At 41.7% G+C, this 24,328-nt stretch overlaps 1 protein-coding gene across 1 annotated transcript in view; it reads right to left on the bottom strand.

Annotated features, from left to right (window-relative positions):
- col9a1b (collagen, type IX, alpha 1b) overlaps positions 1-24,328 on the bottom strand; it is an 85,570-nt gene that overhangs the window by 53,868 nt on the left and 7,374 nt on the right. The window contains exons 5-9 of the mRNA XM_055635035.1: positions 15,842-15,895; positions 12,095-12,130; positions 10,843-10,866; positions 9,189-9,242; positions 820-873 (exon numbers count right to left, since the gene is read on the bottom strand). Of these exons, the coding sequence (XP_055491010.1) occupies positions 820-873; positions 9,189-9,242; positions 10,843-10,866; positions 12,095-12,130; positions 15,842-15,895 (222 nt within the window). The remainder of the gene's footprint in view (positions 1-819; positions 874-9,188; positions 9,243-10,842; positions 10,867-12,094; positions 12,131-15,841; positions 15,896-24,328) is intronic.

The raw sequence follows: 24,328 nt of genomic DNA, 5'->3' as shown, positions 1-24,328 counted from the left end.
TTCATGTTGCTGTCATCTGCTTTCATAAAACTAAAATCCAGGAAATAAGAATTAAAGAACATCACTGTCAAGCGAGATATTTTTTCAGAAACCAAAACAAGACAATGGAGGTGACAATGGTCTTCACCAGAATGGTTCAACAAGAATTGGGATCCCATTGTAAACCACATTCATATCTGCATGACTGATATTGACAAATCTTGCTCTTGGATGGATATTAAATGTCTTTATCAATATCTCACAATGACCAACACAAGCATAAACTATTCTTTCCTTGATGGGCTCCTGCTGCGTGCAAAGCAGAAGCTTTGTGTTATAACATGACAACAGCTACAGAATGCAGTTCGTATATTTTGTTCCAGATTCTGCAATCTCTTTCAAGGATTCAAGGATTTACAGTATTTTATTTTTACACAGATTTGGTGTTACTTTCACCAAATGCTTAAAAACTAAATAACCCTCAACAACTAAAGTTACCATTCCCTGAAAGAAAGTGCCTCACTCCTGATAAATCCATTTTCAGTTTATAGTGGATTGTAGGAGAAAATGTTGTATTTACTTTTACATATGTGTTGTCCATCACAATTCCGATGTTACAATAAAAAAACAATTCTTCTTATGCCTCAGTTACTTTTGGATTAAAAATGCTAATGAATGGTGGCTATGGTAGACTGCTGTTACGCCAGTTAAATAAGTGATTGTTTCAATAGTATATAATGAACCACCATTAACAAACTGGAAGCAGAAACAATCATATTATGTGTGCTGGATAATGAATATAAATATATCAATATTGTAGTAAAATTATAAATGACCTACTTTGGGTCCAGGAGGCCCTGGTGGTCCAGGTAGTCCCAGAGGTCCTTGATCACCCTGGGATTAAAATAAAAATATGGTTCATACAAAATAATGATTGAAAATAACTGTTTATCAGGCATCAGATTGAAAACTAAATTCACAATACATTTCAGTAAATCCATGAATCCAACCCCTCTCCCACACAACTCTGGATACAAATCTTGCCATGCTCCCCAATTGCTTGTATTTGCTGAATGACATCTCTACCCATGCTCCAAATACCAATGGTCAGAGATGTGCACCCCACTTACCACTGCACTACAGCCCTTCCGTTCCATTGATTACTGACGCTACTGCCTACCAATCCCTGAATAGTGCTATTCCTTAACCCCATTCTCAATCTTAATCCTACCCCAGGTTCACCCCATTTCCTTCACACATTGCATATAGTTGGAATACGTAAAGAAATGCAGGCCTTGTTTTGTAATGCCTGTTTGGCTACCCACAAAGCTTTGGGCATTCTCCTCATACATTGTTTGTAAAACATACTCAACATTGTAAGGGAGCAAAACAATGGGGTATAAGGCATCTCCCATATCCCAAGCCATCTCCTAGCAAAACTGGCAGGGTTCTTTCTATTTTCCTTCCCTACCTTCCATCCCTCAGATGAAACACTCTGAGGCATTTATTTGATACACAATGGGAATAAAAACAAGAGCAGACCTTGCAGGAGTCTAGAGGCCTGAATATGTGAAAGAACAACTCATTGACATGACAGTGGAGAGAATGAATAAAGACAGAGGTTCTTGATTAAAATCATTAAGATTGGCAGAAAATAAGTGTTAGGTAACCTGTTGTTTATTTAGAAATTCACAAAGGACCAGATATGGGAAAGTACTCCAATGCTTTGACTCAAACTTCATACATAGGAAAAATGATTTGATTGTCAGAAGTAAATTCCAGCCCAATGACATCAATGCAGGAGTTCCTCAGGGAACCCTCTTTAGCTGCTTCACCAACGACATTCCTTTGGATACAAGGTCAGAAGTGACGAAGATTACACAATGCTCAATTTTAATTGCAGCTCCTCAGCAATGGAAGCAGTCCATGCCTACGGGCAACTAGACCTAGACAAACATTCAGACGCAGGCCATCTCCTACCTTTGCAATTGAATGGCATCACTATCATCAACCCCCACCATTGATATAGGTCGCCATTCATACAAATACTGTGGCTACAAAGTTGAGCAGAGGTTGGGTATCTTGGGATGACTCACCTCAAAGCCTTTCCCCACCTTCAAAGTACAAACCAGGAGTGTGATGGAACACTCCCCACTTGCCTGGATGAGTCCAGGGCAGTGACACTCAAGAAACTCAACACCAGCAGAATAAAGTTGATTGGAAGCCCATCCACCACTATAAATATCATTCCCTCCAGTTCCATGAGGATGAATTCTCGATCTTACAATTTACTTTTCTGCAGCACTTGTACATTTTATATTTGTATCTCTCTCTTTCCATAACACAATATTCTGAGTTCTCTTTTCCTTTTCTTTTTTGCATTACTTAATGTACTCAAAGTATGGTTTGATTTGTCTGGATACACGTGACTGGTACAATTGGTAAAATACAATTGGTACAATGCACCTCACTGTACCAATTGGTGCATGTGATATTAAAGGTATCTCTTTCTTGACAATAATAAACCGATACCAATGCACAGCTACAGTGCGTAACATCTACAAAATGCACTGCAGTTACTCACTTATACTACACTGACAGTTCTAACACCAAGAAGAATAAGAGCAGCAGACACAATGTAATACCACCACCTGTATATTCCTTTGCAACCTATGGAGGAGTAAAAGACAACAACCTAAATTGTTATCAGAAGCATTACCTCCATCAGAGGTAATGGCAGATTTAGAGATAAAATTAGTCATTAACAAGTCGCTATTGTAAGAAATAGGCATGATTGAACTTGCACCATACAGGAGCAATTTGGCAGGAGGAGGTGAGAGAGTAATATGGAGATGGAGTTAAATAAGTACATCGCTGGTATCACTAGAACAAGCAGAAGGTTAAACACAGCAAGTAGATGGGACAACAACAACATAAATGATTTTTTAAATAATATTCTGACAAAAATTATAAGAGATTAACCCCCACAGCCTAGAATTCATTTGAATACTTTAAAACATTGTTGGTCTAATTTTATGGGCACCTACAAATTAGTTCATTTTTATATATATAATAATCACCAAAATGAAATATATGTCACTTTCGCTAATCAGATGGTAGACATCAGAATGTCCAAGACAATCTAATTGGTTACACAATGTGAGGGTCTTTGGTCAGAAACAGATACGAAAAAGTAATCAGATGATGCCAGCAATGACAAGGTACAGGACTGCGACTTGCCTGGGGAAACATGGCACATGGTGGAAGAGTGCGGGATCCAGGATTTTCAGAGACTATAATGGATGCCTTGGTGGGGGAGGCAGACAAAGAGATGTCCTCTATCCACAAGGGGCCAGGTGGAGCCATCCAGCCACATGCTCAAAAGGCTGTGGGACGAGACAGCTGTGAAAGTGAATGGCAGCAATCAGGTCCTGAAAAGTGATGTAGCGCCGTAAATTACAAGGTAGAGACAAACTGTATAGGATCCAAAAGTGGCTGCAAGAACTGGGATGCCCGATTACCTCATGCTGACTTGATTTGGTTAAAGCAGTACACAAAAATCATACTGTCTATGTATTATCATGATTTCAGTTATTCCATTGACAAGGAACCCAATTCTATAAGTGATCACTATCAGTTTAAGGCAAGCTTCAGAAGTTAAATCCACTCTGCATCTCATAAAAGTCATGGTGGAACTGATTATAACACGTTGGAAGATCCATGACACAATTTAGTGGTGGAGAATTAACCTCCATCCAGAAGGGAACAGAGTTCTCCAGACCCTGCTGACAAAACAAATTAATAAGATGGGCATGGAGATGCATAGCAGCCACCAAGCCCCCAAAATGGATGCACTGTACCTCAAGATGGCAAAGACCATTAAATCAGAAAAGGCATGTTGAATACCATTGCTACAAGCTGCTTCTTTCGATTTACATAATGCGCTAAACCAGCAGGCATACAAAAGCCTCCCTTCGCCATGTGAAAGTCCTAACATGCATAAGTTCCCCCATATTAGACTACTATAAATCTTACCCCCAGTTCACATCAGAATATCACACCAGCATTTCAAGGAATCATCTGTCAACGTAACTTTCAGAATCACCAACTCAAATATTGATCCTCCAGACACTATAGGGTTTTGCTTGCAAGTGCAATTCCAATGTGCAAGTCCTCAAGCAAATGTGCAACCAGGCAGGGAAGAGGAGAGCAGTGACAATATCCATAAAACAGACATCCTCAGCGGCATAGGATCCAAATGAGATTGGATTAGACAACAGGCAGATGGCTAATCGGCAATGGTATTCAACGTAATACAAAGATTGGTGCACTGAAAGGGCTTTCTGCAGTGATATATTGAGTAGGAGCATGTTAGAACTGAAAATCAATGTATAGAACGTTTTCCAAAGCCTGGATTCCATTCATACCAGAAAGCAACTGATGGACAAGCCCATTAGCAAGTTGACAAAAGTGAAAAACTGCAAATTCTGAAATAAAAACATAAAACAGTGGAAATACACAGCAGGATGTGGAGAGGGGAACAATTAGTAATGCAGGTCGAGGTCCTACAATCAAACTGTAAAATGGGAAAACAGATGTGTTTCACTTTGAAGGTAGGAGGGGAGGGATAGGGATGGATGGAGGAACGAACAGAAAGAGTGCATGTGTTAGCGTGAAGACCAAGACTATAAAATCATAGAAACATAGAAAATAGGTGCAGGAGGAGGCCATTTGGCCCTTCGAGCCAGCACCGCCATTCATTGTGATCATAGCTGATCGTCCCCAATCAATAACCCGTGCCTGCCTTCTCTCCATATCCGTTGACTCCACTAGCCCCTAGAGCTCTATCTAACTCTCTCTTAAATCCATCCAGTGACTTGGCCACCACTGCCCTCGGTGTTAGGGAATTTCACAAATTCACAACTCTCTGGGTGAAAAAGTTTTTTCTCACCTCAGTCTTAAATGGCTTCCCCTTTATTCTAAGATTGTGGCCCCTGGTTCTGGACTTGCCCAACATTGGGAACATTTTTCCTGCATCTAGCTTGTCCAGTCCTTTTATAATTTTATATGTTTCTATAAGAATCCCCTCATCCTTCTAAACTCCAGTGAATACAAGCCTAGTCTTTTCAATCTTTCCTCATATGACAGTCCCGCCATCCCAGGGATCAATCTCGTGAACCTACGCTTCACTGCCTCAATCACAAGGATGTCCTTCCTCAAATTAGGAAACCAAAACTGGACACAATACTCCAGATGTGGTCTCACCAGAGCCCTATACAACTGCAGAAGAACCTCTCTACTCCTATACTGAAATCCTCTTGTTATGAAGGCCAACACTCCATTAGCTTTCTTCACTGCCTGCTGTACCTGCACGCCAGCTTTCAGTGACTGGTTTACAAGGCCGCCCAGGTTTCGCTGCACCTCCCCCTTGCCTAACCTAACCCCATTGAGATAATAATCTGCCCCCTTGTTTTTTCCGCCAAAATGGATAACCTCACATTTATCTATATTATACTGCATCTGCCACGCATCTGCCCACTCACTCAACCTGTCCAGGTCACCCTGCAACCTCCTAACATCCTCTTCACAATTCACACTGCCACCCAGCTTTGTGTCATCCGCAAACCTGCTAGTGTTGCTCCTAATTCCCTCTTCCAAATCATTAATATCATGAGGGGAATAGATAGGGTGAATGAACAGAATCTTCTCCATGGGATAGGGGAATCAAAAACAAGAGAAGATCTGTTTAAGTTGAGGGGACAAGATTTAATACAAACCTGAGGGGAAAACTCTTTCCTGTAAAGTTGTACTAAAGCATTCTTATTTTTATATTCCATGCCCAGCATTCCATCAGCTTTCATAAAAACACATTGTACTGCAAACACTCTGTTGGTCAGCACAGTCAACGACCGAGAAGTTTACTGTTTCTTTTTTCTCAGATGCTGCCTAACCTGCTGAGTGGTTCTACAATTTTCTGTGATTATTTTGATTTCTAGCATCTATAGTCTAGTGCTTTTCATTAGCCTGATTACCTACTCTACTTGCCTGCCAAACCTTTGTGCTTTATGTACTAGGAACATGGAACCCATTGCATTGAAATATTGTGTCACCTCGCTCTGTTTAAATAATGTTTTGCTTTTTCATTCCTCCTTCCAAAGTAGATCATCTCACACTTTCTCACAGTATTCCAACTGCCATCTGAGTTGAGTCCCATCAATGTGTTTTTTTCTCTACTATCCACAATCTTCTCCCACATTTTATACTATTTCATACAAATCAGCTATGATTAACAAGCACTCACCACCTCTCTAAGACCACACCAACAGCACTTGTATCACATCAGCAATCCTCATCTGAATTCTATCACAGATATTCGCTTTGTTTCCCCAACTTTGCAACTTGAAATTCACATTTCCAGTTCCAACAAAAGATCGTCGACATAAAACATTAACTCTGTTTCTCTTTCTGCATACGCTGTCGAACCTGTTGAGTGTGTCCAGCAATTTAGCCACAAGGGCCACATCTAACTCCTTCTTAAATGAACTGGCCTCAACTACCTTCTGTGGCAGAGAGTTCCAGAGATTCACCACTCTCTGTGTGAAAAGCATTTTTCTCATCTCGGTCCTTTATCCTTAAACTGTGACCCCTTGTTCTGGACTTCCCCAACATCGGGAACAATCTTCCTGCATCTAGCCTGTCCAACCCCTTAAGAATTTTGTAAGTTTCTATAAGATTCCCCCTCAATCTTCTAAATTCTAGCGAGTACAAGCCGAGTCTATCCAGTCTTTCTTCACATGAAAGTCCTGACATCCCAGGAATCAGTCTGGTGAACCTTCTCTGTACTCCCTCTATGGCAAGAATGTCTTTCCTCAGATTTGGAGACCAAAACTGTACGCAATACTCCAGGTGTGGTCTCACCAAGACCCTGTACAACTGCAGTAAAACCTCCCTGCTCCTATACTCAAATCCTTTTGCTATGAATGCTAACATACCATTCGCTTGATTGCCACTTTCATTTCACTGCACATCTCGTATGTGTATGTGACAAATAAACTTGACTTGGCTTTCTTCACTGCCTGCTGCACCTGCATGCCTACTTTCCATGACTGGTGTACCATGACACCCAGGTCTTGTTGCATCCCCCCTTTTCCTAATCGGCCACCATTTAGATAATTTAGATAACCACTTACTCTATTAGCATGATTACAGACTCAACGATTAAGTAACAGATGATTTCTCAACCACTATTACAGAACAGAGAGCAGAATCTAGATTGTCTGCGTACTTTTTCTGGGCATTAGTTGCACAGGTATGTGGATCTGTAGAAAGCAGCATGCGCCACTTGTACCACGCATGCACACATAGAATAAATAGTCATGCATAAGCATTCATGTGCAGACAGTAGATGAGACATCCATACAATATGTTTTAGGGCTAGAAAAATAAAAAATAAAATTCTAACTGGCCTCAAGAGTTTCCAAGACAATTAGAGAAGTAGACTTTGGACTTTGACCCAGCTACAAAACACATTGATATAGGTTTATCTCAGGATAATGTGCAACTTGTAGAAGTGCAGCAGTGTTTTCATGTGCCTATTGGTTTAGAGGTCAGGGCCATTGGAGTACCCTGGATGAGTAACTAGAGTGCAGTTTGTGGATGGCAGCCACTGTGTGTCAATAGTGGCAAAACAATAATACTTTTGGTGGTAAATGGGGATCCATCAAGTGGATTACTTTGTGTATGACACTGGATCTATCCAGGAGCTCAAATGAGATGGCCATGTCGAAGGTACAAATAGCAAATAGTTAGGGTACCACCAGGAAAGGCAAAGGGGATAGGAGGGGAGCGCAGGATTTCTTGTGGTTATTCAGGTTCTTGGACCATTAGGAATTTGATGGAGCAAAGGTGACCTGTACAAGAGGGACAGATAGCATATACATGAGGCACTGCCATCTGGCAGAAGGTACAGAAGCCTGAAGTCCTACACCACCAGGTTCAGCAACACCAACTTTCCTACATCAGCTTCTTTAACTAACCTAACAACCATAACCTTACTGCAACAGTGGAACACATATGTATGCCCCAACTCTTACACTACTGTGGACTTGTTTTCTGCTAATGTTTTTGCACAGTCTTCTTTATTTGACAATTTTTTGTGTTGTGTATGATTTGTGGTTTTTACGTGTTTGGCTGAGTCTATGTGCCTATGATGCTGCAGCAAGCAAGATTATACTTTGTACCTGTGCCTCACCATGCTTGTGCATATATAACAATAAACCTGAACTTGAACTGGAGAAGGACCAATATATTGGCGGGTGGATTTGCTAGAGCTACTCAAGAGGGTTATAATTAGTCTGGCAAGAGAGTTGAACTCAATGTGGCAGTAAAGAAATAAAATCAACTGTCAGGTAATATCTGTGGAAAAAAATTGACAAATTACGTTTTTGGTTGGGACAGATCAGAAAGTTGAGGTAAATACAGGTTAAGTTGAGCATGTCCAGTAGGCAAGACAGGCAGGACGGGAAGTGAAGAAGGTCTGATGGGATTATAGACTAAACTGCATGGATCATCAAGTTAGAGCTGTACAAGATGTTAGGTCACGGATGGAGTACTGCGTGCAGTTCAGGTTGCCATACTATAGGACTAAATAGAGCAGTAAAGATTCACAAGGATATTGCTGGGACTGAAGGGTTTAAGTTATAAGGTGAGACTGTGGGTAGACTGTGATTGTTTTCCCCGGGGGAAAGAAGGCTGAGGGGTGATCTTACAGAGGTTTATAAAATCACGAGGCTCACAGATAAGGTAAATATACACACCAGCCTCTGTAAGGAAAAACTTGCCTCTTTTAAATCTCTCCCCCTCACCTTAAACCTGTGTTTAAGTGTTACTCCAGCACTTTGTGAGATTTTTTGTAGTTACTACAGCACTTTGTATTTATGTTTGTCGATGGTGCCTGACCTGTTGACTTACTCCAGCATTGAGATTTGTTAAATTTAGTTTCGTTTTTTTTATTTGTAAACCAGCAGTACCTTGTATCTCTTTGCCAATTTATTGCTAAAAATGCCATAATAATTTGTCACTATAACATTCACTCTTTGGTGTTCATTTTCACATATTACATAAATATAGTCCTCTATTTGAATTCTACTTGCTATTTTTATTTAAGCATATCAGCAATAAACAATGTAAAGAAAAGACCAAATACTCACAGGAAGCCCAACACGACCAAGTTCACCGGGAAGTCCAGATGGACCAGGAGACCCCTGCACCAAAGAAATGTAGTTTGTTAATGAAATATTACCAATCTTTACCAAACACATCAAGGTAGGATTAACTAAATATAATAAAGGAAACAGAATCAACAGGGCAAGTGAGGTGTTTGAATACCCCCCACTCATGTTCTGCTCAGCAGCAGGTAACGGACATCTGGCTGAAATGGAAGCATGGTCAGAAATGCAACCGTCTTCCGCTAACACCAGTGGCTGAGATGCGAAGGCCAGGCAATTGCAGTTTTTTCATTCGACAGCCATCACTGGCAAAATTCACTGTGGTTTCAGTAATCTTGTCCATGCACCATTGATGTAACATATTTCACAACCGTGATTAGTTCAGTTTCACTTATGATAAGCACTTGGCAAAACAGGGCCAAAATGGGTAGGTTTGTTTTCTGATCTGTTGGGTCAGGCTCTGTGAATGAGTGAAATTCAGCTAGCATGCTACAATTCACTTATTCCCCCCAAAAATGTATAAGTGAATACAAGTGGTACAAGCAGTTTTGGAGTCAGATGTGCTGCCGAAATCTTCAAATTATCTTTCAGCATTCTGTGCAATGCTCACGTATGAAAAAATGCCTCTTGGACAAGTTAAAAGGCCACTGCGTAATCAGTCTGTGAGAGTCACTCCCATCAGGTTAGAAAGAATAAAAGTCAAACAAGACAATTATACACTGCAAGCGTAAGCTAATACCACTGCTCAGTGGAGCTCTAAATCCATTCCACAAAAATACACACAGAAGTTACAACACAGAGGTGAGCCACTGGGCTTCATCAATCTGGAGTGACCTTTACTCTCACATAAAGGCATTGCCCAGGTACCTTTCCCTTCATGCATTTTTTCTAATCAATTCAATCCGGAATACCGATATGGATTCTGCTTTTATCGCCAATCATGGGAGCGAATTATCAAGAGGATGTTTCTCTTATCCTTTGTCCACAGTCTCTTAAACCTAAACATTTTAACATGGCCCCTCATTCTAAATCCCAGAACTACTTGTTCAGAACTGCTTCCATCTACTCTTCCTAATTATTTGTAATTAAACACTTCTATTTTCTTCCCTATAAACCATGTTATAAAGGAGAGAAGGTCTCCAAAAACCTCATATATTTATTTTCACCACGCAGTAAGCAGGTGAATCTGCACTGTACACACATAAATCATCAACGTTCTTCCTGTAGTGCACAGAATATAATACCGTCACTTTCTAAAGGTTCTTTATCGGGTCAACATTACCTCCTCACTTTTAGGTTGCATGACACTTGAGGAGAAAAAACACTGTGTCTGTATCAATAATTACCACAGGATGAGTATATGAAAATAATAATGTCACAGAATTGCAAAGAAGTGCTTGGTGGGAGTCTCAGTATGCAAAAGTATTAGCAGCAGATTGGAATCTGGGAGATGCTGTGAGAAATGGGGAATTCTTCCAAAGCAAAGTAAGGAGAAAATATTTAAGTAATTCTATAAACAGAAAAATGGAAATGTCCTTCATAAAACAAAATAAGGACAAATTTAATGAGTGGAAAATGCTCACATTTCAATAATTAACCAATCATTTTCCAAATCAATAGCAGTCTCTCTACTTACACTCTGCCCCGGTTCTGCCTCACCCTGTAAATAAAGAACATCAAATACTTCAATGTAGCAAATTATTTAAATTATTCTTTTACAAAGAATACATCTCCTATTTCTCTGAATTACAAAAAAAAAAGCAAAAGCAAACTGAAAGCAGCAAACCCCCCCCCAAAAACCCCACATGTTCATCCAGCTGAAATGAATCACTCATTCTTCATTATCTGAAGCTACAACTTAATTTTTCATTTAACTTTTAATTGAACATATGACATATAGCTCCATGCCCATTTTATCCACCAACATTTTGGTTTGGTTCTCATCAACCCACAATACTCCTCAAAACCCCAGAATGAGACAACTTTGGCCATTGTCACTGCAACATTGTTTGAAAGCAGAACTTTTCTTCTTCGGGCTATCTTAGAACTTCAGTATTGTTGGCCACGCAATTCTCTCCATACTCTCTTCTACCACTGTAGGCCAACTATGCGCCTATGTCATTCTACAATTGCAATCCAACTGGTTAGGAAGAGCCAAATAATCTACCAAAACACCCAATTCTTCCACATTCCTAAAATCTTAAACTACATTTTTATGACTTCTTAGCTCAACTGTTCCGATCTCTCTGCAATGGTCACCCAAGCCTCCCCGGCAACCATTCCAGAATTCCTCTCATAATCCTCAATCACCCTATCCTCACTCATGCTCTACTTAGTTCAAGTTTCTTCTCATTTAACAACCTATCCTTCAACTCACTACATACTTACTCCAGAACCATCCCCAAGCTTGTATGGCTTCACTTGCACTCTAACCATACACCAGTCATCTACGACAGAACTAATCGTCAACCCTTCAGTGTTATTTTTGTCCTAATCCCTGTGTATGGTTCCTTTTCTCTTCATATTGTACAACGACTTAATAGACAACATCACCTTTTAATTTCCTTGTTTATGTTCAATGCTATTTAACCTTGCAGCATCCATCAACCACCCACATTACAAATAGCCCACTTCACAAAGTGCCCATATCTAAATTTAAGAATTTTGTAAAAGTAACTTTGCTATCAAAATGTATATTATTGTGATATTTCAACATTATATTAAATAATCTGCTGTCTCAAATACAAAACTCATGTCTTACTAAATATGATTATTTTCCCAAGCTCTTTTTTTTAATGAAATACAGAATTCAATTTATTATTCTTTACAGAATTTTGCTGAACAATTTAGATTCAACCCTTTTCATGATTGCAAATATCTTGACTTACGGGAGCTCCAGGCGATCCAATTGCTCCAGGTTCACCCTATGAAACAAAATCAAAATTATCGTATTTTTTAGTAATGCAGAGTTAATGATGCAACTTTAATTATGATTGGATCAAATCATCATATTAAAAAGACAGCACTAATTATACTCCTGCTGATATTGTAGTTCGTTTTTTAACTGCACCTTAAACCGAGGGAATAAGGAGTCCCCGGCATAAAAGAAATGGGAGGGAAGATAAAATTTCATGCAATGATTCTATGAACAATTTTGATTTTGTTGGAAATTTCTAATGAATGCCCATCAAATCAAAGAACGATATGCTAAACCACAGATAGGCAACATCATCCTGGACAGAAAGTCAATTGGAGTTCCGTAAATGAGCCTTTATGCCCCTTTCCCACTTAGGAAACCTGAACGGAAACCTCTGGAGACTTTGCGCCCCACCCAAGGTTTCCGTGTGGTTCCTGGAGGTTGCAGGTGGTTGCCGGAGGTTGCAGGTAGTGGAAGCAGGTAGGGAGACTGACAAAAACCTCCGGGAACCTCACGGAGACCTTGGGTGGGGCGCAAAGTCTCCAGAGGTTTCCGTTCAGGTTTCCAAAGTGGGACAGGGGCATTAGGCCCTAAGCCATTCAACTCTGAAATCATAGGATGAGAGGGACAGGCAGCAATAAATGCAAGGCATGCGTATCTGAACAGACACCATAAATTTGCTGACAGTATGCTTCCCTGCTGAACACGGCAAGGAATCCAATGGCTGGAGCATACACATGCCAAGATTACAGTGGGAAATAATGCAGTAAGAAATAAAACAAGGCAAGGCATGATCGATTAGACCATTCATCCCAATGGAGATTTTATGTCTCTAATTTAACTACACATAAATTTAAATTATGTTTAATCATACAAGACAGATGGTTGGTGAGTTTAAAAAAATGTTTAAAAAAAATATTTATCTATTTCAGATACATTTTGAGTCTGATACATCAGGGCCAATCAGGCACACTGATAAAGTCTTGGCAAAAGTGGAGGCAGTGTTATAATTTTTCTGGTTAATGATTGTGCTTATACAATTATGTGCAATTTTTAATTAATTATAAATGCTGTTGCACAATCAATTACTTTGAATCATATTTTCTCAAGGATACAAATGGAAATCTAGTAAACATATTAATTACCCAAAACCTGTTATTTTTCAAGAACAGTTGGAAAAATGAATAGCATATAAACGTTATGAACTATTTAATATGAAACTACGGTCTTTCCTTTTAGCTACTGGACATTCATACTGAAAATTCTGGCCCAATATAATGGTTTTACCTTCTACCTCACCTAACAAGGATCTGTGTCCTAAACCGCTGATCTGTCATGAAGTGCACTGGCACCTCACTTCATGTTCAAGATGTACTCCCAGGATTAAAATTACTGATGGAATCAGTGCTATACGATATCACTATAACATTGTACAGTATATAGAGAGAGCTGTATCACTGACAGTACTGACAGACCAGGAACTGGAGTCAAACTCCTGACCTCCACATGCTGCTGTGCTGGCAACCTGATACAAATCCTGTGTAGGAAAGAACTGTAGATGCCTGTTGAAACCGAAGATAGACACAAAAAGCTGTAGTAACTCAGCGGGACGTTTCGGGTCAAGATCCTTCTTCATAAGTCGGAAGAAGGTTCTCGTCCCGAGACGTCACTCATTCCTTCTCGCCAGAGATGCTGCCTGTCCTGTCTGGGTAACATCCTTGTCCAACAGAAACCTGTCAACCTGTCGTAAAGTCTTCAAGTAGTGGCCTTTCAGGAGGGTGTACGATACATTACCACTTGTGTGTACATTATCGTGTACATTGTGTGTACATTACCAGCTTTTATGTGTACCTTTGACATCCTTATTGTACGCATTTTAGTTCTAATCTTGTGATGACTAGGGTGGAGAGTGTGCAGAAGAGATTCAACAATATTTAGCCTAGATTGGAGGTCTTTAGTTATGGAGAAAGATTAGATAGGTCGGTTGTGTTGAGGGGTGAACAGTTAGAGGTAGATACAATTATGACAGGCATAAATAGAGCAGATAGTCAGAATCTTTTTCCCATGCTTGGAAAAATGAAGAGGGCCAAGTTTAAGCTAAGAGGAAGGAGTTTTAAAGAGTATCTTCAGGGTAAGTTTTTTTGCACAGTTGTTCAGATCTGGAGGACGCTGGCAAGGATGATACCCAGACAGGACAGGCAGCATCTCTGGAGAGAAGGAATGGGTGGCGTTTTGGAACGACAACCTTCTTCTGACGTATGAAGAAGGTGGTCGGTTCATATACAATCACTACATTTTAAAAGACAATTAGACAGGCACTTGAATAGGGAAGGCACAAAATGATATGAACCTTATGGAGGAAATAGAATTGGTGTAAATGGGCAAACAGGTCAGATGGACATGGTGAGCTGAAGGATTTGACTCTGCGTTGTACGTCTCTATGACTGGGAATTGAATTAAAAAATGCAGCATGGAGACAGGCATGTTGATCCACTGAGTCCACACCGACCATCAATCACCCAGTCACACTAGTTATATGTTATCACACATTTGCATCTACTCACACTAGGGACAATTTACAGAGGCCAATTAACTTACAAACTCTTTGGGACATGGGAGGAAAACGGAGCACCCTGAGGAAACCCACACGGTATCAGGGAGAACGTGCAAACAAACACACAGGATCGAACCCGGGTCTTTGGCGCTATGAGGCAGCAGATCTACCATCTGTGCCACTTTCCCACTTTTGCAACAGAGAAGTATTCCATATTTGATTAAATCTCCTACCTCTTCAGTCAGAGAGTCGTACAGTGTTGAAACAAGCCCTTTGTCCACCTTTCCCATGATGACCATTGCACCAATCTCTATACAAATTCCATTTACCTTCATTAATTCTATAGCCTTCTATGCCTTAGCAGTTCAGGTGCTTGTCTGGATGCTTTGTAAATGTTGAGAGTATCTGCCTCCACCAACTCTTCAGGCAGTGTATTACAGACTAACCACTCTGTGTAAAGAAACTTCCCCCTGAGATCACACACTAAACCACCCACCTCTCACCTTATATCTATGCTCTCCTGTATTAGACTTACCCAACATGGGGATAAAAGTTTTTACTTTCTACCCTATCTATCTGCGAACTTAAAGTCCTGTCCCACTGTACGAGTTCATTCAAGAGCTCCCCCAGTTTAAAAAAAAAATCAAACTTCTGGAAGCACTTAGAATGTACGTAGCGGGTATGTCAGAGCTCGGGGACGTCTCTTAGCGGCTCGTAACGCTAACGGCAGGTACTCGGGAAACGCGGTAAGCTCGGGAAGACTCGTGAAGATTTTTCAACATGTTGAAAAATGTCCACGAGAGCCCGGAGTACCTACGAGCGGCCATTACCGTAAATCTTCGAGTTCGAATCAGGGCAAACTCGGGAGAACTCTTGAATGAACTCGTACAGTGGGACAGGGCTTTTACTCTGTCAGTGTCTCTCATTTGCCACTTCGGGGACTTTCCATCAAGTGTTTCTCATTTGGAGTTTATCCATACATTTATTTTGGCCTCAGAACAGTCTAAGTATTTGGCCCTACATTTGTGCTTTAGGACCTTAGTTATTACTGGCTTATTAAATGAGTTGGTTACTCATATCTGTTTCTGCGTACTGCTTAGAACTATGTGAGAGTCTATTGCAAACAAAGGTTTGATATTTAATGGTGAGTGTTGTAGATCTCACCTTTGGTCCAGGTTGCCCAGATAGCCCCGAATCCCCCTGTTGTCCTGTTGGTCCCTGTATAAAAACATCAAAGTAAAGTGTTAGTATGTGCCATTTGAAATTTACTCGTAAGTACTGTAACTGAAGTTTTGATGTTATTACCTCAGTAGATATTCTTTATTGCAAGTAGTACAAAACTATTAATATCTCAAGATTAAACAATCTATATACTTGCCTTCTCCTGCAATGTTACCAAACATGGTTAAAACCTGTGGCCCAATTGTCCAGCCTAATTTTGGTGTTAAAAGTCTTAACTGTGCTTTCAAATCCCTCCATGGTCTTACTCCGTACTATTTCTATAATTTAGTTTAGTTTAGTTTAGTTTAGAGATACAACACAGAAGCAGCCCCTAAAGCCCACCGAGTCCGCGCCGACCAGCGATCCCCCCTATTCTACACACTAGGGACAATTTACATTTATACCAAGCCAAACAACCTACAAACCTGTATGTGTTTGGGTGTACAGGACTACTTACAGGACTTTAAGAATTATAAAACACTGTGTTCCTCCTGTTTTTAATTGCTCATCATATTTTTTTGTTTTTAAATCAGTTTCCTTATTCATCAATAGTGATATGTGCACAGTTTTGTGAGGGTTTTCTTGAGAATGGACAGCATGCATCTGAATGTTTGTGAACTGTGAGAAGCCCTAATCTGCTGTCTGTATATTTCTGCAGAGGCCGCTAATTAGGATATACTTTGCAACAGTTTTTTTTTATCTCAAATCCAGGTATACCAAATCCTGCCGGATAACTATGGCCCTTGATTATTGCTGTGGCTGTGATCTGCTACATCCAACACCAAAATATTGCTTCGTACAGGCCAATCATTCAGCACACAGCATATAGACCCAATGCAATGGCTCAAACTACCAAAACACAACAAATATTTATCCCATTTACCCCACTCCTGGGACCCCAGCTATTTACAATATATATTAATGATTTGGACGAGGGAATTGAATGCAACATCTCCAAGTTTGCGGATGACACGAAGCTGGGGGGATTGGATGGTCAGCCATGATCATATTGAATGGTGGTGCAGGCTCGAAGGGCCAAATGGCCTACTCCAGCACCTATTTTCTATGTTTCCTTCTTACCCCATCATCAACTGGAAATGACTGGAAGATGCAGAAAAAAGATGAGGAAATGGATCTGTGGGATTTACATGGATCTGTGGGATTTACAATGTAGAGCAAAATAAGAATCCCTATAGAAAGAGGAATTTTGCTTTAGACTTTCTAATTAATCTTTATGTGATGGGTGGTTGCTTGCGATGTCATTTCAGTTTATTGAAGTTGGTCGGTTTCTTGGAGATAAGGCAGAAAGGTCAGTGTTTAGCTGCTTCAGGGAGGTGCTGTGAGGCACTGTCAGAGACATCAGTTGAAAACATTAGGATTCCACAGTGACAGATAGTCACACATGGAAGGTTAGACAATAGACAATAGGTGCAGGAGTGGGCCATTCGTCCTTTTCGAGCCAACACCGCCATTACATGTGATCATGGCTGATGATCCCCAATCAGTACCCCGTTCCTGCCTTCTCCCCATATCCTCTGACTCCGCTATCTTTAAGAGCCCTCTCAAGCTCTCTCTTCAAAGTATCCAGAGAACCCGCCTCCACTGCCCTCTGAGGCAGAGAATTCGACAGACTCACAACTCTCTGTGTGAAAAAGTGTTTCCTCATCTCCGTTCTAAATGGCTTACCCCTTATTCTTAAACTGTGGCCCCTGGTTCTGGACTCCCCCAACATTGGGAACTTGTTTCCTGCCTCTAGCGTGTTCAAACCCTTAATCATCTGTTTCAATGAGATGCCCTCTCATCCTTCTAAATTCCAGAGTATACAAGCCCAGCCGTTCCATTAGGAGAATGTGCCATAGCTATGAGATAAATGCATGTTTAGGATCTGATTTCATTACAGGGTAGAGGGAATTGATAGCCCATGAGATGAGTAACTAGCCTTCCTGTCAGATTTCCCCATTCAGCACCATTCTGAGATGCAGTTCTAGGGAACGTTCTGAAGAGAACTGACAATATAAACCTACAACGCATCTCTGCTTTTGTTACATTATTGTTATTTCAAAATCATGGTAAAAGTTATGAGGGAGTTCACTGTGGTGGTAGCCATTGTTGTTTACATTCCTCCATCTGCCAAGGCGGAAGTCGCGTGTGACGTGCTGCACACCACTATCGCTGGACTGCAGTCAAAGTACCCTGAGGCGTTCATTGTTGTGTCTGGAGATTACAACCATGTCTGCCTCTCTAAGACTTTGCCCACTTTTAAACAGTTTATTGACTGTGCAACTAGAGGTGATAAAACGCTGGATCTCTTGTATGCAAATGTGAAAAATGCATACAAATGTACTGCACTGGCCCCTCTTGGTCGATCAGACCACAACATGCTACATCTCTCTCTCCTCCTACACCCCCAGCTGCCAAGAGGCTCTGTCACCACCAGAACATTAAGAGACTGGTATCCTGAGGCTGATGAGCCCTAAGGTGCTGTTTTGAGACAACAATTGGGATGTGTTCTGTGAGGAGTATGGGGAAGACATTGACGGCCTAACAGAATGCATTACCCATTACATCAATTTCTGTTATGATGACATCATGCCATCCAGGGTAATTCGTTGCTACCCCAATAACAAACCATGGATTACAAGTAGCCTGAAGGCCTTACTAAATGAGAAGAAAAAGGCTTTCAGGGTGGGTGACAGGAATAAAATCAAAGAAATTCAAAGGGAACTGAAGGTGAGGATTAAGGAGGGGAAAGAAGCATATAGGCTCAAACTAGAACGACAGCTGCAGCAAGATGGAGTGAAGCAGGTATGGGCTGGAATGAAAAAGATCACGGGTATGAAGCAGAAGGGCGGTACACTGCCTGATGGTGAACAGAGTCTGGCTGATGATCTGAACAGATTTTTCAACAGATTTGACTGCCCAACACAATCTCAGCCTCCCCCACCTGGTCTGCTGACCGTTGATGCTTCCTCACCATCTCCCCTCCCTCTCTCCAATACTCCTGAGATGTCATCTGCACGGGGTCCCCCCTTCCCACCTACTACTACACCACCAGCCCTACCTATGACTCTTCAAACTGCGCAGGTCAAGATGATGCTGGACAGACTGAAGCCAGGGAAAAGTGGGGCCCGATGACATCAGCCCAAGGTACTGAAGACTTGCTCCTCAGAGCTGGGTGGTATCCTAACACACCTGTTCAACCTGAGCTTGCGTCTACAGAAGGTCCCAAGGCTGTGGAAAACATCTTGCCTGGTACCTGTCCCAAAGAAGACCTATCCCACTCACCACAATGACTACAGACCAGTAGCGCTCACTTCACATATTATGAAGACATTTGAGAGACTTGTCCTCTCCTACCTCAGGACTAGTGTGTCAACCCCTTTACAGTTTGCATATCAGCCCAACATCAGTGTTGATGATGCCCTTATTTACATGCTGCAGAGGGCGTACACACATCTGGACATCCCTGATGCATCTGTAAGAATTACATTCTTTGACTTCGCTCGCGTTTTAACACAATTCAGCCTCGACTGCTAGGGGAGAGAGATGGAGAAGATGAAGGTGGATCCATTAATGGTACTGTGGTGTTTGGATTACCTTTTCCTCAGACCACAGTATGTGCGCCTACAGAACAATGTCTCAAGCACCATCATGAGCAGCACAGGGGCTCCACAAGGAACTGTGCTGGCTCCATTCCTGTTCACCATCTACACAGCGGATTGTCAATATAACACCAACAGCTGCTTTTTGCAGAAATTTTCAGATGACACAGCTGTTGTAGGCCTCATCAAAGGGGGCAATGAGGAGGAGTATAGAGACACAATTAACAACTTTGTGGAGTGGAGTGCACACAATAATCTCCATCTCAACACCAAAAAAACGAAGGAGATAGTTGTGGATTTCAGGAGGGGGAGGAGGAGGACTCAACCAACACCAATCACCATCAGGGGCACTGAGGTGGAGGTGGTCGCCAACCACAGGTACCTTGGTGTGCAGCTTGACAGTGAGCTGGACTGGAAGAGTCATATGGAGGCGGTGTACAGGAAGGGACAAAGTAGACTGTATTTTTTAAGGAGGCTAAAGTCATTTAATATCTGTCAACCCCTATTGTGCAGTGTCTACCATTCAGTGGTGGCCAGTGCTCTGTTTTTTGCTGTGGCCTGTTGGGGAGAAGGCGCCCGAATAGCGGACAAAAACAGACTGGATAAGCTGATCAGGAAGGCCGGCTCAGTGGTTGGGGCAGAGCAACTAACGGTCAAGCAGGTGGCAGAGGCCAGAACTCTGAAAAAACTAGGCTCAATAATGACCAACCCCACTCACCCACTCCACGCCCTGAAGGTGATCAAGTGCAGCATCTTCAGTCAGAGACTGATTGCACCAATGTGCAAAACGGAGAGACATAGGAAGTCTTGTATACCAGCTGCTATAAGGTTTTATAATGCACAAAAATTTTAACTTATTATGTATTGAAGATATCTGTTGAAATGTGTGGTGTTATGTCTGTCTTGAAGCTGTTGTGGCACTGTAATTTCCTGTAAAGGATTATTAAAGGTTATTCATTCATTCATTCATTCATAAGATCTATTTCCTCTACACCTTCCCAGCAGCTGAAAGAAGACACAATACCATTTTCCTATTTCCTAGGCCCAAGTCATCAATTTAATCTAAGTAAGTAAGATGGGTGCTATATGATGGAGTTAACAGGTCATCCAAGGGCTCTATACAATTATTTGTGAAGCCATTCACAATGTTGTGAGAGATTTTCCTCTCATAACATTTGAAGATGCTACATAAAGATGCTACACCACAGGGAGAGCAACAGAGTCATGGCAATAATAAAATGTGATCTTGTTTTGTACAGGACCAATGGGCCCAATCTCACATAATGCAAATAGTGAGGTGATTTATTAGGTACACTCTATGGTCCTTAGCCACAATCTGCCCCCATTCATAACTTTGCCACCAATGATATGATCCAGTGTTTAAGAAAGAACTGCAGATGCTGGAAAAATCAAAGGTAGACAAAAATGCTGGAGAAATTAGTGAGGCAGCATTTATGGAGCGAAGGAATAGGTGACGTTTTGGGCGACACACTTCTTCAGACTGACCCCCCCCCCCCACATCAGTCTGAAAAAGGGTCTCGACCCAAAATGTCACCTATTCCTTCGCTCCATAGATGCTGCCTCATCCGCTGAGTTTCTCCAGCATTTTTGTCTACCTAATGATATGATGCAGAATCTTGTCATCCCAAAGAGGAAGAAACATACTAAGGGGAGAATGAGGCAACTGTGGCTGGCAATGAGCAAGGCAAAATAAAGGAAATTATAGGCTGGATAATCTGACTTCAGTGGTTGGTAAGATTTTAGAGTCATCATTAATGATGAGGTTATTGGGGGAAACACGTGATAAAATAGGCTGAAGAAAGCAGGGTTTTGTTAAGAGGAGATTTTGCCTGACAAATCTGTTGTGTACCTGGATTTTCAGAAGACCTCTGATAAGGCGCCATATATGAGGCTGCTAAACAAGATAGGAGACAAGGTACTAGCACGGATAGAGGATTGACTTACTGGGATTAAAGAACGCCTTTTCTAGTTGGCTATCAGAGAATAATGGTATTCCGCAGGGGTCGGTGATGGGTCAACTACTTTTCAGGTTGTATGTTAATGATCTGGATGATAGAATTGATGGCTTTGTGAATACAAAAATAGGTGGAGGGGTAGGTAGTGTTGAGGAAGCATTAGGACTTGGAAAGGTTGAGAGAGTGGGCAAAGAAGTGGCAAATGAAATACAGCATAGCAAATGTACAGTCATGCACTTTGGTAGAAGGAATAGTCCGATGTGGACTATTTTCTAAATGGGAAGGGGATTCAGAAATCAGAGGTGCTAAGGGACTGGGGCGCGCTGGTGCAAAAAGTCAATGTCTATGTTGAGTCAGTAGCAAGGAAGGCAAACACAATGTTACCATTCATTTTGAGAGGACTAGAATGTAGAAACGATGATATAATGCTGAGGCTTTTTAAAATGCTCGACAGGCCACATTTTGTATATTGTGAGCTCGTTTTGGGCCCCATATCCGAGGAAGGATTTGCTGGCATTAGAGAGGGTTCAGTGGAGGTTTATGAAAAAAATCCTAGGGATGATTGGTTTAACATCTAAGGAGCATATCTGGTACTGGGCCTGTACTCACTGGAGTTTAGATCGAAGATAGACACAAAATACTGGAGTAACTCAGCGGGACAGGCGGCATCTCTGGAGAGAAAGAATGGGTGACATTTTGGGTCGAGACCCTTCATCAGATCTGAAACGTCACCCCTTCCTTCTCTCCAGAGATGCTGCCTGTCCCGCTGAGTTACTCCAGCATTTTATGTCAATCTTCGATTTAAACCAGCATCTGCAGTTCTTTCTGACACTCATTGGCGTTTAGAAGGATAAGGAAGAATCTCATTGAAACCTAATGAATGATGGAAGGCCTAGATAGAGTGGATGTGGAGAGGATGCTTGCAGTAGTGGCAGAGTTGGGACCAGAGGGTACAGCTTCAGAATAAAAGGAAGTACCTTTAGAAAGGAGATAAGTGGGAATTTCTTTACCCGGAGGGTGGTGAATCTGTGCAATTCATTGCCATAGGTGACTGTGGAGGCCAAGTCATTGTGTATTATTAAAGCAGAGATTGATAGGTTCTGGATTAGTAAGAACGTCAAAGGTTATGGGGAGAAGGCAAGAGAATGGGGTTGCAGATTCAATAGACCAAATGCCCTAATTCTGCCCCTCTGTCTTATCATCTTATAAATATTGTGATAGATTTAGGGAGTGACAGGGATAGGTTGTGCAAGCTAGGACTTTCTTCCATGGAGCACAGGAGATTCAGGGGTGATCTTATTAAGATGTTAAAATCATGTGGGGATTAGAGTGTGCCAATTCACAAAGGGTAGGGGAATTAAGAACGCATGGCATGGGTTTAAGATGAGAGGGGAAATATTTAAAGAAAAAAAAGTCAAAGAAAAAAGTTGGAATCTCAGTGGGTCAGGCAGCATCTCTGGAGAATATGGATAGGTGATGTTTCGGGTCGGGACCCATCTTCAGATGAATTGCGGTGGGTTGGAGGGAGAAGCTGGAAGAGAGGTGGGGGCAAGTCAAAGCCTGGCAAATGATAGATGGATACAGATGAGTGGGGGGCTGTGATAGATAGACAGTTGGACAAAAGCCAGTGATGAAGAGGCAAAAGGGTGAGATAAGGATAAGGTATGAGGTAAGATATGAAATGTGAAGCCAGAAAAAAAGAATCTTGTTGTTAAGGTATGAATAGTAAAGCCAGAGAAAGGAATATAAGTGGAAAGGGAAAATGAGGGGAGGGGGAAGGAGATAGCCGTGTGGGAGGGGGAGGGGGGGCAGGTTTGTCATACTGTATGTAGATTAGTTACCTGCAATTGGAAAATTCAATGTCCATACTGTTAGCCTGTAAGCTACCCAAGCAGAATATGAGATGCTGTTCCGTCAGTTTCCACGTGGCCGCACTCCGGCAATGGAGGAGGTACACGACAGAAAGGTCAGTATCGGAGAGAGGAGTTAAAATGGTTAGCAACTGGGAGATCCAGCAGGACTTGGCAGATGGAGTGCAAATGCTTGGTGAAATGGTCAACTACTCTATGCTTGGTCGATTTGAAGGAGGCTCTATCAAGAACACCAAATGCAGTAGGTGAGGCTAGAGAAGGTGCATGTGAACTTTTGTCTCACCTAGAAGGACTGCTGAGTCCTTGGGTGGATTTGAGGAAAGAGGCATAGGGACAGGTGTCACAAATGGTTTAGAGGGATATGGACCAAGTCTGGGCAAATGGGACTAGCTTGGATGGGGCAGCATAGTTGGCACAGAGAAGTTGGGCCAATGGGTTTGTTTGCATGCTATATGATTATGACTCTACGTTACCCCAACGTAGACGTAACATCCAATACCAGACATCCTCTCCTTATGTTAGTGATCCTGTTCACTTCCTTCCCTATCCTCCCCCCCCCCCCCCCCATCACCACCATCCAGATTGCCCCTACTGAAAAACCTTAGCCATTTTCCTTCCCCAGTCCCCACTGACTCCACATATAGTCTCAGCCTTATTTAATTATAATAAGACAACTTTACTCATACTCAAATCCTATTGCAATAAGGGCCAACTATAATTTGCCTCAACAACTGCCTGCTGCACTTAACCATATAACAACCATATAACAATTACAGCACGGAAACAGGCCATCTCGGCCCTACAAGTCCGTGCCGAACAAATTTTTTTCCCCTTAGTCCCACCTGCCTGCACTCATACCATAACCTTCTCATCCATATGCCTATCCAATTTATTTTTAAAATGATACCAATGAACCTGCCTCCACCACTTCCACTGGATGCTCATTCCACACCGCTACCACTCTCTGAGTAAAGAAGTTCC

Source organism: Leucoraja erinacea, chromosome 5, assembly GCF_028641065.1.
Source record: "Leucoraja erinacea ecotype New England chromosome 5, Leri_hhj_1, whole genome shotgun sequence".
Lineage (NCBI taxonomy): Eukaryota > Metazoa > Chordata > Chondrichthyes > Rajiformes > Rajidae > Leucoraja > Leucoraja erinaceus.
This window is presented reverse-complemented; position numbering and strand designations above follow the sequence as displayed.